Raw genomic sequence first — 20,047 nt, forward strand, 5'->3', positions numbered from 1 at the left:
AGCAAGGTCGACATGGGTCTAGGTCGACACAAGCATTAGGTCAACATGGGCTTTTCACTGTTTACCCGAATGTCGACACAGTGGACATGGACACCGTTTGAAGTGCACCGATTCGCTCGCGATGCTTCGGGCACACTATTTTATTCTCCCACCACGCCCTAGTGGCATGAAATACCGCCTGTCGGCACATGTCTGCTCAAAAAAAAAAGGGAAGATCCCATTGATGACCTTTTGACTGTCGATCTAGCCATTGTCGACCTAATGCTTGTGTCAACCCTCTAAACATGTCGACCTTAGCCATGCCAACCTATTTCATGTGTCGACCTAAGCCTGGGGTAGCATGTTTTGCAGGTCTCCTCAAAGAATCACTAGTGAGCTAATTAGCTCCATCTGTGTATCTTTTAAAATGTGTCAGTGATTAATGAGTGCAGCTGTGCAGCAGCTAGGTTGTCTGGAAAATGTGAACTGTTGGTAGCTCTCGAGGGCTAGGGTTGGCTACCACTGACCTAAGCCATGTCAACCTTCATTGGTCGACCCTTTGCATGTCAGCCTTATATGTGTCAATCTAATGACCACATACCCTCAAATATATATATATAAATAAGAAATTAGCATGAAACAAATGGTGGCACTCCACGGGTTAAATATTACAAAAGCGCTTCATCGCATAAGTGAATCCAACATTTCGGGGCCAGATAACCCCTTTTTCAACCTGTGAAGTGCCACCATTTGTTTCAGAAGAAGAATAGAAGTCTCAGTGGTACCCTGGTTATTGAAAAACTCTGGACAAGGTGACGAAAAGATATTTACAGATGATTACATCATGCCACTCAGTTCTGTATTACACACATACAGCAAGTGCTGTTTCCAGCTGAGAGCACCATCAGCTAACTCCTGTAATAGTCCATTAAGCTTCGTTCTCTTACCCCTGGACGCATGGTGCCTCTTCTTCTTCCCCTTCTCTTTGCAGCCATCCTGTCTCCTGTACTATTTCCCAGCAGCGAGTCTGCAGTGAGCAGTGTGTGTAAGCTCTGAGCCGGCTGGGCTGGAAAGAAAGGAGGAGTTGTACAGGAGGATGTACATGGGAAGGCTATTTCAGGTCAGAAAGCTCTGCTTCCTGTTATAGCACGTCATCATACATCACGCTCTACCTCAGATGCTGCTGCTAACATGTGGGAACGCACAAAACATGGCAAACCTTGATTTAAAGGCCATATTTATATCAATGCTTCGAAAGTGATAAAATGTAAAGAGAGAAAAAGATGTACTAGAGAGATAAACTACCAACACCAGCTCCTAAGTGCCATTTTTCAAACACAGCCTGTGACATGGCAGTTAGGTAATATGGGGCAGATTAATTAAGACTGGTGAAATGATAAAATGAAGATAAAGTGGAAGGAGATAATGCACCAGCCAATCAGCTGTATCTAAAATATAACATTAAGGAGCTGATTGGCTGGTGCGTTATTATATTCCACTTTATCTCTTTACCAGGTTTAATACATCTGCCACTATATCACTCTCCACTTTATCACTTTTTAAGGCTTCGTACATCAGTCAGCCAATTAGCTCCTAACTGCTAGGTGTCCCGATCCAGGTAACAAGACATATATTCTAAAGCCGTGTACACACGGCAGCTATGTTTGCTGAAATCGCTGGGAATATGGTCACTGGTGACCATATTGCCAGTGATGGGAGTGTGGTGCACGCTCCCGTTTTTAGACACATTAGAATCGCTGGTCGCAGGAGCTTGCTACCCCCGGCAGAGGTTTCTTTTCATCAGCGACCATCTCTGGTCACTGATGAAAAGGAGAGACTGAGCAATATATCTCCCCCGTGTGTACGCACCTTTACCTCTAAATCAGGGATGGGGAACTTTCGGGCCTCCAGATGTTGTTGAACTACACATCCCAGAATGCTTTTCTACAGTTTTAGAATGGACAAATAGCAAAACTGTAGCAGTGCATGCTGGGATATGTAGTTCAGCCACAGCTGAAGGCCCAAAGGTTCCCCATCCCTGCTCTAAAGTGTCTCTCCAGCGGTCACCTGGCGCTGCAGCAACCCCTGCCTGTCAGCTCCAGTCTCCTGTGGCATCCATGGCGCCGCCATTATCATGGGCCACAACCATGTGCTATGCAAACACTGTTTCCCACCTTTCGTGGACATGGGAGCAGCCATGTCCATTCCAGTCACCTGTTTTTTGACAGCCAATCCTGAGCGTCCTCCTCTCATGCTAATTGCCCAACCAATCACGAGGATGCTTATTGCATCCTGCTGCACAGTCTGCCTCCTACCAGTATTGCTGGTAATTACCAGTTCAGCCCTAGCTGATTCCAAGCATTCCTGTTGCCTGCATGGTGCTCTCCCTCTGTCTCTAGCTGCTTCCAGGTGTCCTGCTCCAGAGGACTCTGCTCCCTCCAAGGACATGTATCATTTCAGCATGCAGCTAACCAAGCTCCATCGGTGTCCTGCCATTGATATCTCCACGCCATTGGTGTTCCACCATTGATTGCAATGGCCATTGGTGTTCCACTATCGATATCTCCATGCCATCAGTATTCCACCATTGATTGCATGCTCCATTGGTGTTCCACCATCAATATATCCACGCCATTGGTGTTCCCTCATTGACATGCCTGAATCATCGATATTCCATCATCTGTGTTTTGCCATCGAATTTAAGCTACACATCAGTTCCAACCAACCTCCTGAGTCTCTTACTAGCTTAGACTTTCCTTCTTCTTCAAATACCTATCTTTTTGTTGGGGAACTCTTGAAAATGAAATTGTTATGTTAGTGATTGGAGTATGTGTGCTGTAGGACTATATACAAATTGGAATACAGTAAGTACTGTCAGTGAATGAATGGGGAAAAAACCCTGTATAGTTGCTTTTATTTAAGACTTAGCTTTTAATACTTTATTTTAAAATAGACGTACTAACACTCACACACATATAATGACACACAAAACATTAAATCTACGCGTTTCCCCGATAATAAGCCCTACCCCAAAAAAAAGCCCTAGCGGAAAGCCTGAAAAACTGTAAAGAGCTGTAGGTGAGGAGCAGGACTGGTGGGTATGGTGCCTGTAAAAGCAGGACTGGGGGCATGGTGTCTGTAAAGGTAGGACAGGGGGCATGGTGTCTGTACAGGTAGGACAGGGGGCATGGTGTCTGTACAGGTAGGACAGGGGGCATGGTGTCTGTAAAGGTAGGACAGGGGGCATGGTGTCTGTAAAGGTAGGACAGGGGGCATGGTGTCTGTAAAGGTAGGACAAGGGGGCATGGTGTCTGTACAGGTAGGACAAGGGGGCATGGTGTCTGTAAAAGCAGGACTGGGGGCATAGTGTCTGTAAAGGTAGGACAGGGGGCATGGTGTCTGTAAAAGCAGGACTTGGGGGCATGGTGTCTGTAAAGGTAGGACAGGGGGCATGGTGTCTGTAAAAGCAGGACTGGGGGCATGGTGTCTGTAAAGGTAGGACAGGGGGCATGGTGTCTGTAAAAGCAGGTGTTTTTTCTTGAAAAAAACAAAACAAAAACCAAGACCGTGTCTTATTATCGGGGAAACACGGTATACAAATATGTACACAATATTGAAGGGTGTTGTTCTGAATGAGATAAAAAAAATCTCTCTGACTCCCTGCTGAATGATATGAGGCAATGTAGACTGCCAATTGAGTTTCTTCATAAAGTGTAACAATGTATCAAATAAACAATACCACTATAAAGAAGAAAAGCATATGTTATTTTGTCTGCCAGTACTTTGTATCTAGATAGTATCCAGATGGTCTGCTCAAGGTTTATTTAATGAGAAATCTCCTACTAGCTTCCCAGCTAGCCTCCTGTGTCGGGATACGGTCATTGCATCAACAAGCAATAGGTCAACAGTCAAAAGGTCGACATGGTGTTTTTTACAATTTTTTTGAGCCAACATGTGCCAACAGCCGGTATTTCATGCCCTACCATCCACTAGGGCTTGGTGGGAGAATAAAATAATGTGTTTGTTGAATGTCGACATTCGGGTAAAAAAAAGTGGAAAAAAAAACCCAATGTCGAGGGGTATTTAATGCCCATGATGGTGAGCAGTTCCGATAGCTCGCCGTCTGAGTATTCAACGCCCTTCCTTTCACTCGCCGCTTCCACCTCGCGGGTTCCATTTGGTGCGGTGGAAACGGGGAGTGTGGCCATCAAAATGGCGGTGCTCACCACAAATGCAGCGGACCTCACCGTTTAAGAGGATCTTAGTCAAAATCTCAATATTCCCTATTTTTTCCCCCATGTCCAGTGCTTTTCATTAAAAGCACTGGACATGGATACATTAAAAGCCAAGATTAATGTCAAACCTTACAAAGTAAAAGGTTTTTTTTCATTAGTAAGGTACACACGGTGAGATAATGGTTTTTCTGCATTCGATCCCAATGTGCACTCCCGTGTAGTGTAAATCGAATAGCAGAATAGATCTTTACTATATGGTCAAATTTAATGCATTTTGCGTACCATTCAATTCAATCAAGTCACATGCAAAATCGCACCATGTGTACCCACTATTCGTGCAGTGATCAGTCTGCAAAACAAGCTACTGACTACTAGACTTCTACTGCTCTTTTCTGTTTACTGATACTGCTTTCACGTTGCCTAAAGTTTAGGCATGTCCAACCTGCGGCCCTCCAGATGTTGTGAACAGTGGCGTAACTATATATTTTGCGCCCCCCCGCCAAACTTTTGCAGCGCCCCCCCCCCCCCCCCATACCCATACCTGACAGAGCCGCATCTGCGGTCACTTTCCCATCCAGTCTCCCTCAGTCACCGCTGCTCCAGTCTCCGCTGCGCTGCTGCCCGGCCGCATCTGCGCCGCGGTCACTGTCCCGTCACTCGCTCCCGGCGCCGGCTTTTGCTGATAATGAAAAGTGACTCTTAGAAAATGGCTGCCAAAACTGTCTGCAATACGGGGGCAGCCATTTTCTAAGTGTCACTTTACATTATCAGCAGGAGCCGGCGCCGGGAGCGAGTGACGGGACAGTGACCGCAGATGCGACCGGGCAGCAGCGCAGCGGGTAACTATAGCACCGCAGCCCCCATAGTTACTCTGCGCCTCCTCGCCACGGCGGGGGCTGCGGAGGCTTAGTTACGCCACTGGTTGTGAAACTATACATCCCAGCTTGCCTTGCAATAGTTTTAGCATTCCCTAATAGCAATACTATGGCAAGACATGCTGGGATGTGTAGTTTCACAACATCTGGAGGGCCGCAGGTTGGACATGCCTGGCCTAAACATTTAAGAATCAGTATTTAAAATGGGTCTGAGCCACTAAAGTCCTTTTACATCGCAGGTGAAAACCGTTTTAAATAGCATTTAAGTACCATTCACATTCAACACGTTTAACCCCAAAGAACACGTTTCAAGCCATAGAAAATAGAGCCATTCACACTGCATAAAAAACGGCTCTGAAACGGGTAGGACTCTGCTTTTTAACCGTTAAAGAAATACTGGTATTTCTTAAATGGTTAAAGCACCCTGGAGCTTTCACACTGCAGCTCTAACCGTTTTAAAAGGCAAAAAAAAATGGCAATATACTGTTTAAGAGCTGCAGTGTGAAAGGGGTATGACTCACACATTTTCAAAGATCCACAGGTGGAGCTAAATACTTCACTTGTGATTCTGTGAGGAGCAGGGCCGGACTGGCCATCTGGCACTTCTGGCAAATGCCAGAAGGGCCGATGGCCTTGTGGGCCGATTTTGTGCAGAAAGTGAGAACTTTCTGCAGCAGCATCGAGCCCAGTCCTGGCTTCACTCACTGTGCGCCGCTGACCGCGTCATTTGCATACGCAGCCGTACCTGGCCATCCAGTGACAGTCTGCAGCCAGCGTGGGTGGGGGGAGCTGGGAGGGCCCTCTCCCCACTTAAAGCACTGTAGCGGCAGTGCCGCACTATGACCTGGCCGCGACATCCCCCGCCAGGCGACATCCCCCCCTCGTTGTTGCAGTGACGGACCTGGGAGCCTGACAGCCACCGGGAGCCGCACACATGATGGAGGAGCTGCACTCACAGTCCGCGGCCGCCCGACAGTTTACAGCTGCCTGCAGGTTAGACAGGGGAAATGGATGGGGAGAGGTATCGGGAAACAACTCCAGGACCAGTGAGAGCAATGTGTGCGTGTGTGTGTGACTTCTATGTGTAACAGTGTGTGTGTGTGACAGACTGTGTGTGCGTGCTGTGTGTTACAGTGGGTGCATGTTGTGTGTACAGTGTTTGCGTACTGTGTGTGACAGTGGGACGGTGTTTGAAGTTGAACATTGTGTAATGCAGTGTGCATCTGTCCTCAGAAAGGAAGGTGTCAGGCCAGTTCAGCAGCCTTGTGGTCTCCATAAAGCATTAATAAGTTTACTCCAGGGTGGATTGAACTACTTCAAGTTTATATGTGACCGCTGCAAACCAATCCATCCATGACAGGAGTTCCCTGTGTGTGTCATAATGTGTAATATGCATAATGGATTGTGTCGTAGTCTGTAATGAACATCATGGTGTGTTCCATACTGTGTAATGGGCACTACGGTGTGTTCCACAATGTGTAATGCCTCCTTTTTGTGATGCCACGCCTCATTTCCATGAGGCCACGCCCCCTTTTCGGTGCGCGGCTTCACCGCGAAAGGGTCCCGCCTACTGCGGGTGGGCCTGTGTGCTCAAAATGCCAGGGCCGATTTCTGGTCCCAGTCCGGCCCTGGTGAGGAGACATGGAAGATTGGAGTTGGCTACCCCTGTCCTAGGGTTACCAACTCATTCCTTCAATCCGGGACACATATTAATTACACAGGTTCTGTGGCAGTTTAAAACCAGGTGAATTGGAGTCTTGAGGTGTGGCAGTTTAAAACCAGGTGAAAGCCAGCCACAGAACCTGTGTATTTAATATGTGTCCCGGATTAAAGGGATGAGTTGGTCACCCTACCCTGTCCTAACCTGTGCTAAATGGGATGCGGTCATTAGGTTGACAGTGTCTAGGTCGACAGTCAAAAGGACGATACATGAGAAAGGTCAACATGCATTAGGTCAAAACAAGCAAAATGTCGACATTACAAGTATCACCATGTGAAAATGTTGACGTGATTTTTTTTTTCTTTAAACCAACTTTACTTCAGATATATCTACAGATGGATCTGGCAACATGTTCTCCATTCACACTGCCCGATCCAAGTGGGCAGGCGCCCACTAAACTGTCAAATACCGGCGGCTGTACGGGTGGTTGGCGGATTGCCCATACACACAGCACGATGCGCCGATATATCTCTAGATATATTGGGCATTGACTGTGTTGCAGAACTGATACGATATATCTGAGAACGACACCGTTCACAGATATATCGCTCGCACACACTGGCTGATGGTCCATCGATATTTTGGCCATTTAATTGGCGGCCCGATATATCAGCCAGTGTGTACTAAATGGGGACTAAAGCTGCCCATACACGGAGCCGTTCACCGGCATCCCTTCTGTACTATGCGATGCGCGCTCCCGTGCATCACATAGTACGGTACAAAAAGTATGTGCTGCACATACTTTTGGAACTAGGTAAACATCGTATCGGATCGCAGTGCATGCACACTGCATGCACAAGGGATGCGATCCGATCCGATGTGTGCTGTTTAAGTCCCAAACGGATCTGTTAAACGGACCGTGTATGGGCAGCTTTAATGCTCTGTTTCTGGACTTCTCTCCTAATTTATGATTGCTGTCACCTGTGGTGGACTAGAAAAGTGATTCACCAGAGGTGATGTCAATGAGAAAGGTGTTTCATCACAGGTGATGGCAATTACAAATTAAGAGGGAAGTAAAAAAACAAAGCACTTTTCCCTTATGTAATGAGTCATGTTGTGAACTTTTGCATATATTACATATATTTAAGATAATTACATTTTATAGCATACCTCCAAGAAGGGGGGGGGGACCCAATTTTCATGAGCCTCCAGGCCATTCCAGAAGGGTCGATATGCATTGGTTCCACCATTGCCGGTCGATAGACCTTAGGTCGACCCCTTTCAACAATGGGAAGGTCGACGAGTTTTTCACTGATTTTGTCCCAAATGATGTCACATTCGACATGGACACCGTCTAAGTGTACCATGCATGGCTTGCTACCTCTCTGCGCTCAGCAGGGCCGCCACTAGAAATGTTGGGGCCTGGGACTGACCTTCAGTCTGGGCCCCCAGCGGCACACCCCCGCCCGCCAGCCCACATGCATGCACCCCGCCTTCCCCTTTCCCCCCAGTTACCATAACTTACCAGCAGCAGCGGCGCGGCATCTCCCTCCTTCACTGACGGTCGGGAGTGCACACTGCACAGTGCAGCCTGCAGAGCGCCAAGTCCATCTGTATCCTAGACTCTGCACTCTGCAGGCTGCACTGTGTATTGTGCGTGACTGGCTGGGGGGCCACCGGGTGGATGAGGCATGGTGCGGGGGTGGTGCCATGCCACTGTGGGCAGCTGCCCGGGCCCCTCCAGAGGCAGGGGCCTGGGACAGCTGTACCCACGGCACCCCCCCTGTGGGTGGCCCTGGCACTCAGCACACTAAAAGCTGGCTATTACCTACAGAAGCCTATGGGCTACTTAATGCAGTGCTGTGTGAGGGATCTGTCACGAATCCCTTCCAGCATGCCTCACGGCTGTCCCCATCGTTTCACTAAGTTGATACCTAAATTACTTAACACCTAGTGAAAGGTATACAAAGTATTCAAGGGAATGATAGAAAAATGATCTTCAGCAAAAACTTTTACAGTATCAATAAACTGCAAAGCTATGACTAAATCAAGGACCAAAATTTGATGAAAATGTTCCTCAAGATCCGCTGACAAAAACTTGACTAAGACGAAATTTAAAACATTGACTAAAATGTGACATTTAATTTTGTCAAGTTTTAGGAAAGCAACTAAGACTAAAACTAAATTGAAAATCTCTTATGAAATTAATACTGCCTTCCGACACTATCAACCTTTCCCATGTCAACCTATTTCAGACCTGTCCACCTTCAATGGTCAACCCAATGCAACTAGAAAAAGAAGTTTATGCACCTAGGTGAAAAGCACAGGCGCTTACGGGGTCGGTTGTTCAGCTTCAGCTTCCTGTGGAAGGTCAGTCCCTTGAAACAATGATAGAAAGGAAAAAAAATGGGTGGTGGTGGTGGAGTGCTTGAATCTCCTGCTTTAGCAGTATAAAACAATAATATGATCAATTGGGTATCACATAAAATAATTTAATTCAATCTAAATATACATATAAAATATATATAACATATAAATATACTTCATATACTCTCCTCCTCTCCAACAGAAGCCCTATTGTAAACACACCCTTCTGTAAAGAAGAAAGGGTTTGACTCTGAATTGAGCTTAATTGTGTGTGCAGCACCACCAAAATTACTCCAGTTAGTGAGGAACAGTATAGTAATAGAGAAAAAAGGGGGGGGGGATTGGGGTGCGCTACCTAATACAAACAATGTACCTCCCAATATATCATAATAAAATCACAGATACATTTCTGAAATCCGTTTCCTTGTATTCAATGATGATGATGTTCACAATGATTAAGCACAGTCCATTTCAAGATGAATAGTCTTTTTATTATTGAAAGAAAAACCTGACGCGTTTCGTCACTAAGACTTCATCAGGGGTAAAAAACAATCAGAGTATTAAATTTGAGCAGCTGATCCTAGTAGGAATTTTTGCTGATCATTGTAGTTTTTATTCAATATTTAAAAATCATCAAAATGCAATTTTCGATATAATACAGTTTGGGGTAATTCTGGCTTGTATTGAAAGTGGACTTCTTAGAAATTATGTCGATCCGTGCAAAAGAGAATTTCAGGACACTCTTTCAGTAGTAACCTCTTTGCTCTGCATTCAGAAAAGTCGATTACCAATTTTATGTAACATTAGGAATCTGCGCTCCACAGACCGGAAGTTGGACATGGCGTGCGTTCCAACGACCGGAAGTGGACCACATTGAGATTATGGGAGTTATTTTGGTTCACTCTTTCTGACAAATTCCTTCTTAGATTGACAAAACCATGTGCACTGCAGGTGGGGTAGATGTTACTTGTGCAGAGAGAATTAGATTTGGGTAAAAATAAAGCAGCCAGTATTTTCCCTGCACAGAAACAAAATATCTCACCCAAATCTAATTCTCTCTGCACATTTTACATCTGCCCCCCCCCCTGCAGTGCACATGGTTTTGTCCATCTAAGAAGGAATTTGTCAGAAAGAGTGAATGAGAACAACCCCCATATGTAATGTTTACAGTGTATATAAATGTGTTTTTATATTTTATTTAATTTTTGACTGCCTCCTACATTATTTAACATCCACACAAACCTGATACAGTTTGTGTTAAGTATGATCAATTGGGTAATTGTTTGAATGTCAAATGATGCACTTCCTGTTTGATGGTATATAAACCATAACCAACTCTATAATGGTACACATTTGATAAAGTTGTCTGAGGACGACAAAACGCGTCAGTCCAGGCCACACTGCTTGTTGGACTTTGGACTCTAATTGTTGTTGTCTCACTTGGACCAACTCTCCTCTTCCTTTTTGCCATCTTGGATCCTGATAACTTGCAGCAACTCTGCCAACTGGACTGCATATTGGGACACCACCATCTGCTAAATTTTGGAGCCTATCCGGAATGTAAGAATAGATCTCCTTATTTCCGAACTGAGGAAAGACACAAGGACTCCAGTCAGGTATATAGATACCCACCACACCAGTTCAATTACGAATACTAATGAGGGAGACCATGCCTAATTAATAAAGGAGAGTAATACTAGGAACAAGCGGGGCACTATATAAGTATAAACCTCCATCGTCCTTTTTAATATAATATATCATTAAGTGCACATAATATTTTCTTTATCTTTCTGTATTATATTTTAAATTATGTTTTATATGTATATTTAATAGATTGAATTAAATTATTCTATGTGATACCCAATTGATGATATTATTGTTTTATACTGCTAAAGCAGGAGATTTAAGCGCTCCACCACCACCCCTTTTTTTCCTTTCTGTCAATCCAATGCATGTTGACCTTAATCGTGTCTACCTAATGACCGTATCCCATTTGTGAGCCAAGCCCCTGTATTTATCACTGTAATGCCCCATACACACGCTTCGATTTATGGTCATTTTTTATTTGATTTTGTTTATAGTAGCAAAATGGAATCGATAATGAATGGAAACTTGTTAACTGCCTTAGATGCAGATTCAATCCCGATGCCACGGCACCGGGATCGAAAGCAGAAATAGACTTGGCAAATTTATTTCTGCTTCAATCTTCCAGATCGAAGGCAGTTACCTGCTGCTCTATACTTGTTGCTGGGAGTCTGGTAGATGGAATCCTTGTGGCACCTCTTGCCGCTTCTGGGGCCTGGCGGGTGAAATCTTCAGTGGGCAGCAAGCAGCTTTCATCCAGCATCAACGGGACTCCTCCATTCATCAAACCGTTTCGTGCATTAAATGCACTTTTCCAAGTTGAAAAAAAGTTCAAAACTTTATTTATTAAGAGTACAGGATGTGGTCATACCAAAATTGGTGGAAACCACATGTTCTGAAAGTAGCCATTAAAAAAAAATATATATATATATATATATATATATATATATATATATAAAAATAAATTAAAAATAAAAAATAAATTAAAAACACAAAAATAATAGGAATGAGAATATAATATAACATAAGATGTGTAAGTATTACATCTGCCAGACTCCCAACAAGTGATCCCTTGGAGAGGGCAGCAGCAGTCTGCATTCCACCCAGCTGTCACACACAAGCGGAGACACAAGCGGCAGGAGGTGCTGCCTACTGTACACCCGACAATTGTAGAGGTAGGGAAAGTGCAGCATTGCTTTCACTGAAAGACTCTCATTTCTTCCTAAAGGGAGCCGTATACATTACTGCAATGAACTTTTCTCCCAGCAAGTGCCCAATGCACTTTTTTTTTGTTATTTATTTATTTATTATTTACATTTTTTTTTATTTTTTTTTATTATTTTTACGCATATTCTTATTTTTAAATTCATCATATTAACTTTATTTTTGCCCTATCACAAAAACTCCATCTGTTAGTAAATGTGCCCTAAATTAGGATTGCGTTTTAATCACTCAACATTGACACAGAAATCGACCAACATTGACCTTTAGTAAAATATAGACCCAGGTCTCACAGCTATTCTTGATTAAACACAGATTACAATAGTACCGCAGTCAGTTTGAATATACCTTCCCTGTACACAAGCATAAACAGGGTACTAAAGGACAAAGGGACTGATTCAGGTTTGATTGGATGGGGTCAAATTCAGCCTTGTTACCAATGATGGGGGTCGGCACATGCATGAATATTCACCTGGGCAGACCACTGTGCGAATGACTTTGGCGACCGTAGAATGATTTTTCACCCGTGCGCCTTGCATGCAAATGTGGGGATTCACGCGGCTGGGGGCATTCAGTCAGCCATTGATTGGGTGGCGTTTACCTTTTCGCGAGCATATGCAGCATAGTGTACAGTCCTGAATCAGGCCCAAAGTTTGAGAAACACACAGGTTGTCTCCTAGAGAGTAGAGAATATATACAAAGTGCTGCTTTATAGTCAGTTGTTCCCTGAAATTGTAAGTAAACTGTTCAGTCATCGCAGTGTTGTATGTAATATAATAAAACAAGATATAGAAACATCTCCAAACAGATAAATGCAAATCCTAGTTGCTGTCTATAGGGTTCCTGCTGGGCTTTATCCCTCCCATAATCCCATTCAATTCCAAACAGCGCGTAGGATACATGAATGGCAGTTACTGCAATATACAAAGGGGAATATTCACTTAGCTGCAGGGCTGACCGCAGGCTGGTAGCAGCGCCCAGGGTTATTCTCTTACATTTGCCCCAGATTCAGAGATGCAAACAGAAATCCACGGTAAGGAGGGCCCTTATGTAGCTGCTGTGAGTGCAGTAACCCTCCGGGCACTTATCCCAGAATATATGGGTTAATGAGAGTAATACCCCTTTCACATCGCAACTAATTACTGTGTACGAGCCGGTTTCTTGCCAGTTCGACCAGGTAATAAGTTCAATGTGAAAGGGGTTACCAGTTACAGCAACATGGCAATCTGAACCGGGTAAAAAGCAGAGTTCTTACTGGTTCATTGCCGTATTGCTGTCTTGTTTCCCGTTTCCCGTTCACACTATGAGGAGGCAGCACTGCCGAGAAGGTGCCCGAGCATTGCCCGATGATGTGGCGATGCTCCGGAGTGCCCCCACATGATGTCAGCGACCCGGCAATATTGACGGTTCGCAGAGACGATATGAGCACACCGCACATGCAGGGTCGCACCGGGACTGAACCTGGTATGACCCTGCATTTGCGGTCTGAATGTGGTATTAAAGAAAAATGGTATTTACCATATGGTAATGAGTAGGCGCCCAGGATTGGGTGTATTTCCATTCTATTAAAAACGTTTAATAAATTTTTACATAACCTTTTAATACCCAATTGATCTATTTTTAATTTTTAGAATTAATTATCTAAATTATTTTTAAAGACATAGCGCTCCACCTTTCTCCTTTTTTTCTTGAATGCAGTATTAGTGTTATACTCTTACCCCATGAGAAAATGTAGGGCCATCTTAACAGCATTGTAGGCCCTGGGCAAAGCAAAGCATTTGGGGCTCCTCCACATCCATTCACTGTAAAAAAAAAAATTTTTTTAAAAATCACCTCTCCTGTGGGCCTGTGCCATCTCTCCACTTGTTTACATCCAATCAGCACACTGATTGGTGATTAGTTCCAGCCATCCACCAATCAGAATGCTGACAGTTATTCACTTTTTGGCTGCAGTTGGGAGGCAGGTGGAGAATACTAAACTGATTGGTGGATAGTTATAGCAGTCCTCCAATGAGCATGCTGACAACCATTAAATGTCTGGCTGCAGGCTGGGAAGCAGGAAGAGAATTCTACCTGGTCACTCTATGTGTGAGTCACATTCATGGTGACTAGTAGGGTTACCACCTTTGTGTTGAGCGATTCCCGGACAGTGACCCACCCCTTGACACACCCACAGCCCACCCATTGACCCGCCTTATGGGTTGTTGTTTTTTACATTTGCTTCAAATCTATTCTTGATTTTGCAAATGGTAATGCCACAAACACGTTATGTCACATAACACACTGTAATACCGATTATACATTATGCCACACACTGATGCCCATTATACATTATGCCACACACTGTGATGCCCATTACACGTTATGCCATGAGTGGACAATTTAAAAAGAAAATAGGGACAGAATGGACACCAAAAATTTACACCATAATGCCTACATAATGCCGCACACTGTGATGCCCATAACACATTACGTCGCACACTGTGATGCCCATTACACCGCACACAGTGACGCTCATTACACATTACAATTCACACCGTGATGCTCATTACACTCCACACCATGATGCCCATTACACTTTATGCCACAAACCGTGATGCCCATTACACTTTATGTCCCAAACCATGATGTCCATTATGCTGCACACTGTGATGCCCATTACACTGCACACTGTGATGCTCATTACACATTATGCCCCACACCGTGATGCCCATTAGGGGTAAAGAGAGTGAGGGTTTTCTGGAAGGACTGGGAGACAGGGTGTCAGGGATTAAAAGATAAAGGGGGATAAGGAGGAGAGAGAGAAGGAATTAGGGAGACGGGGTGTCAGATCGAGAGTGGGAGGAGAAAGGGCAGGCTGTTGCAGGGGTGGCGCAGGCATGCTCACAAGCAAGAGCGAAGTAAGCAGACTGTCACTTGTGGGGGGGGGATCGACAGGGAAGGGCAGGCACACACACAAGAGGGGGGGGGGGTGCAGGCTATTACTTACTGGAGGGGGGTCAGCAGGTACGTGCTGCTTGGAGAGAGGCTGTCACGGGGGGGGGGGTGGCAGGCACATTCAGGTTAGAGGGAGGAAGCAGACTGTAATTTGCTGGGGGAGGGGTTGGTTGGAACGCACAGGTGGGAGAGGGGGGGGGCAGGCTGTAACAGGGGGTAGCAGGGATATTCAGGTGTGATGGAGGAAGCAGGCACAAGAGTTTTTCAAGTTAAAGGCAGAACATGTAATATCCCCTCTCCCTCCCCCTTTTGTTACCTGCGGTTAGCTAAGTTCAGATAGTTGCCATACTGTGGACTCCGTCATAGGCGAATCTAGAATTATGGTAATGGGTGGTCCCAGATCTAGAGTCAGCAGCAGGGGGACCTTTGCGCGGCGTAGGCCTCATGTGAAGGAGGCATGGCATCACAAAAAGGGGTGTGGTATTACACTTTAGACCATACACAGTAATGCCCATTACACATTTTAGCAAACTACGTAATGCCCATTACACATAAAGCCACACGCCGTAATGCCAATTACACATAAGGCCACACACCATAATGCCCATTACACATTGTGCCACTCATCATGATGCCCATGATAACAAACCGTAATGCCCATTACATATTTGCCACATAAGTGCTGCTTACCTACGTGCTCATTGCTAGGGGGTTCTTGCTTAGCCATAGTACCCATTACACATGATGCCGCACACCATAGTACCCATTACACATGATGCCGCACACCATAGTACCCATTACACATGATGCCGCACACCATAGTACCCATTACACATGATGCCGCACACCATAGTACCCATTACACATGATGACGCCCACCATAGTACCCATTACACATGATGCTGCACACATAATGTCCCTTACACATGATGCTGCACACCATAATGCCCCTTACACATGATGCTGCACACATAATGCCCCTTACACATGATGCTGCACACCGTAATGCCCCTTACACATTAAGCCACACATTATGCGTAATGCCCCCACATACTGCCACTTGTAGCGTCCCTTAAGCAATGCCCCCAAAAGTGCCACTTACTGTACATTTTTATATGAGCCTTAGCTGCTGCTGCAGGGAGAGATGGAGAGCGGTGCAGCTGCATCTATGGGGAGAGGAGCAGATCGCAGCGCAGAGCACGCTCCCACTCCCCTCCTGGTGTCCCCTCTAGCCGAGTGGACATTTTAAATATTGCGCGCGCTGTTGCTGTGCGTGACATCGGGGGAGCACACCGGGCGCCGGCACCACATGATTATAGGGGGTGAAATCGGGCAGAAGAATTGGAGTGGAAGCTGCAGGGGTGACAGTCATTGACAGCTGGGCAGAGAGCAGGGGGCTGCCCGGCTGTATTCAGAGCACTGCAGGTCACGGCTGTTTGAAATAATACCCCTTTCACAACAGAAAATGCAGGGATTTACCTGGGAATATGGTCCCAGGATCATGCAGGGACATTCCCAGGCTGACCCATTATACACCAGCCTAGTCCCTGCATTTTCGGTGTGAGGGGGAGAGACAACCACTCCCCTCTCCCTTCCCCCCTTTAACCAACCAGCTATATCTTCGGAACCAACTGACCCATTTACATGAGACCAGTATCATATTGAAGAACTTTTGAGTTGGCTTCGAATGATTTTGGTCCCGTGAAACTGCGCTGTTTGGTTCCAGAGAAATCTGCCCTCAAAGAACATAAACAGTCAAGAAATTATATTTAAGAAATGAAAAAAAAAAAACGGTTTAACCTCAATATCCCTGGAACCAATTAACCCATATGGATCCAGCCTGGTATCAGATTGAAGGCCCAGAGATTTGGGTTCGACTGAGATTAATCCCGAGCTTCAGTGATGCTGAAGGGGGAACTGGCAGCCGTTGAACTGGGTGGGGGTCGGAATTAGCGGGTCCCATGTTATCCTATAGGGAAAACGTTCCAGCTTTGCCTGGCCGTATCTCCGGTTCCCAGGGGGCTAGAGACACGAGGCTAGGCTTGTTGGAAAGCCCCATCCCTCAGCTACAAAATGGGCTAATGGGTGGTCCTGTGCACCCCCGGACCACCCCCTAGATTCGCCTATGGACTCCGTCACTGTGAGCACCAATGACTGACAGCTGCCTGCCTTCCAATTCTCCGCTATGCTGTGTTGTTGCGGTGGGTAATGGTGGCTGTGGGTGGGATGTACGTCCCTGCAGGAGCCGCCAGGCACCTGAATGTAGCTGTGAGTAATCTCAGCGAGTGCCCGGCAAATGGATGGGGCAGTCGCAGCGCTATCTTGTCTGGCGCTAGACGCAGCCTGCCCTATCAGGATCCCAGCACAGCACCTGCTGCTCTTCCCTCCCCAGTGCTGACCCGGCATCTGCCTCCAGCTTATACAGCGGGTCCGGGGGAGCTGGTGCGGTATCCCGGGGACAAGCCTGCTCCCACCTCCAGTTCCCGGACATTGTATAGTCCGGGAACGCCACCCGTCCGGACTCCCGGTCTAATCACCGGACTGTCCGGAGTAATCCCAGACGGGTGGTAACCCTAGTGACTAGGCAGCATTCTCTATTGCTTTCCAAGAAGCTCAGGAGGCAGATGCCCTCAACCCAATCTGCTCCAGCTCAAAGGCCCCTAGAATCTGGGGGCCCTTGGGCAGCTGCCCATTGGGCCCACACGTTAAGATGGCCCTGAGGAAATGGGTTTATTATTGAACAGCTGCGGGTTTCTAGAGCTCAAGACTATCCTCCCTTGACTAACTGAATATACCCCATAGAAGTTCAACAATACATATTAATATGGTTACAAAATGTTAAAGAATATCAAAAACCTCTTTAAAAAACATATGAACAGTAACCAAAAACTAGGTTAAGGTATATAGTTCATGAACATTTTGAATTCAAGATGTATGGTTTGAAGAGCCAGCTAATATCACCACAATGTGCAACACATAAATTATTATAGTCTCTGGCTAATTACAGTACTGTACCTTGCTCAGCTATAATTAAATTAGTAAGCTGACCTTACAGAACTCTATAGATACATCTATATGTTTTTGATGTACATACTGTATTTGCAAGTCACAAGTCAGGTTGTGGGATAAGGCACACGTTACAGTACGGTAAACTGTTGCGTTAGATTCTGGTTTCCGGTTGATAGATTGAAAGTGTCTTGGTTAACAGTTAATGGTCAACACAAAAAAAGGTTGACATCCATTTTTTTGTATTTTTTTTTTTGGTACTTGTTTCCTAGCACGGCCACAACGATCATGATCGTGGGCATCGTGAGGAAAAATCGGGGGCATCGCGGCCATCGCAAGCACTAAAAAATCAGGTGCGATGGCCGCGACGCGATGCCCGCGATTTCCCCATAGGGAACAATGTTAAATGCCTCAATTTAGCCGCGATGCCCCCGATTTCCCATAGGAAACAATGTTAAATGGGTCAATTTACCCAAATCATCATAGGGAACAATGTTAAATGGGCCATAAACCCCCAAAACACCCCTGAACAGTGAAATGTCCCCCCAAAAGTATTTTACGCCACCCCACGATCAACGCAAACCCGAAGCGTGGCGAGCGGCGGCGGTACGCGTCCTCCGACCTTTTCATACCCCCACTATCCATGTCGGCGTGGAGTTGAGAATAGAATAGTGTGGCGAGCGCAGCGAGCGCAGCGAGCCCCGCGAGGGACGCGTTTACCTGTGAAGGTATCCGCGTGCGCTCGCCACGCTTCGGGCTCGGTGGCTCGCTGCGCTCGCCACACTAGTCTATTCTCAACTCCACGCCGACGTGGATAGTGGGGGTATGAAAAGGTCGGAGGACGCGTACCGCCACCCCTCGCGGGCTCGCTGCGCTCGCCACGCTTCGGGTTCGCGTTGATCGTGGGGTGGCGTAAAGTACTTTTGGGGGGACATTTCACTGTTCTGGGGTGTTTTGGGGGCTTTCTGGCCCATTTACCATTGTTCCCTATGATGATTTGGTGAAATTGAGGTATTTAACATTGTTCCCTATGACAAATCGGGGGCATCGCGGGTACATTGAGCCATTTAACATTGTTTCCTATGGGGAAATCGTGGGCATCGCGTCTGGACCATTTAAGCCTTTTTTAGCCGCATACGACGCGACCGACGCGATTTTGATTTTTTTTCAATGCATTTCAATGGGAAAATCGGGGGCATCGCGTCGGTCGCATACCACTAAAAATGACACCCGATGTCCGCGATTGTGGTCGTGCTAGGAAACAAGTACCTTTTTTTTCAACCTGCTTTTTCCTACTTTTCCGTCCATGTCGGCATAAAGGGAGAATATGATAGGGTGCTGAACGTAGCGAGCGCTCTGAGCCTGAAGCATGGCGAGCAAAAGTGAGCCACGCAAGGGGCCGCGTTACTCTAATTGGGGTTCTATGGTGACAGATGTCAACATAGACAACAAAAAAATGTGTTGACCATTCTCATGTCGACTTTTGATAGTCAACCCTTTATCCATGTCGACCATTTTCATGTGTCACCCTTTTGAAGGGGGACCAATAGTGGTCAACCTATTGACTGTCAAGCTAATTATTTTATTACCAATTTTGTATGTAGCGCACACATATTCCGTAACGCTTTACAGAGTATAGTTGAACATTCACATCAGTCCCTGCCCCAGGGGAGCTTACAATCTATATTCCCTACCACATACACACAGACATTCTAGGGTTCATTTTGTTGGGAGCCAATTAACCTACCAGTATATTTTTGGATTGTGGGAGGAAATCGTAGTACCCGGAGGAAACCCATGAAAGTAAAGGGCAAACTCCACAAGTTATAATCCACACTCCCCTTCATTCCATGTCAGTGAGACAAGCTTTCAGACAATTCAATGTCATTGGATGTGGAAGATGCTAGGAAATGTTTTTAGGTGGTAGTTTTTCATATCGGAGCTTTACTAATGTCAAAACTGAGGAGAAAATGACTTCCAAAAATCCAACTTTAGATCAGTTTAGAGCAGTGATTTTCAACCTTTTTACCTTGCGGCACACTAAATAAGATTTTAAAATTCCCAAGGCACACCATGAGATCCCCACATGGCAAAACACATTGGCCCCCACAGTCAAAAAACAAACCTATTGCCCCCCATATAGAAAACAATCACACTGGTCCCCACAGGTAACAAAAATAAAA

At 45.8% G+C, this 20,047-nt stretch overlaps 1 protein-coding gene and 1 long non-coding RNA gene across 3 annotated transcripts in view; one reads left to right on the plus strand and one right to left on the minus strand.

Annotated features, from left to right (window-relative positions):
* The window catches only part of LOC146081136 (ATP-binding cassette sub-family B member 5-like), a 96,482-nt gene extending 95,372 nt beyond the window's left edge, over nucleotides 1-1,110 (minus strand). Inside the window, exon 1 of the mRNA XM_083189127.1 lies at nucleotides 927-1,110. Within this exon, the coding sequence (XP_083045253.1) occupies nucleotides 927-974 (48 nt within the window). The 5' untranslated portion in view covers nucleotides 975-1,110. The remainder of the gene's footprint in view (nucleotides 1-926) is intronic.
* Nucleotides 1-20,047, plus strand: part of LOC146081140 (uncharacterized) — an 81,178-nt gene that overhangs the window by 36,613 nt on the left and 24,518 nt on the right. The gene's annotated exons all lie outside the window — the stretch shown is intronic.

This window comes from Crinia signifera, chromosome 5 (assembly GCF_055691185.1).
Source record: "Crinia signifera chromosome 5, ASM5569118v1, whole genome shotgun sequence".
NCBI classification, from domain to species: domain Eukaryota; kingdom Metazoa; phylum Chordata; class Amphibia; order Anura; family Myobatrachidae; genus Crinia; species Crinia signifera.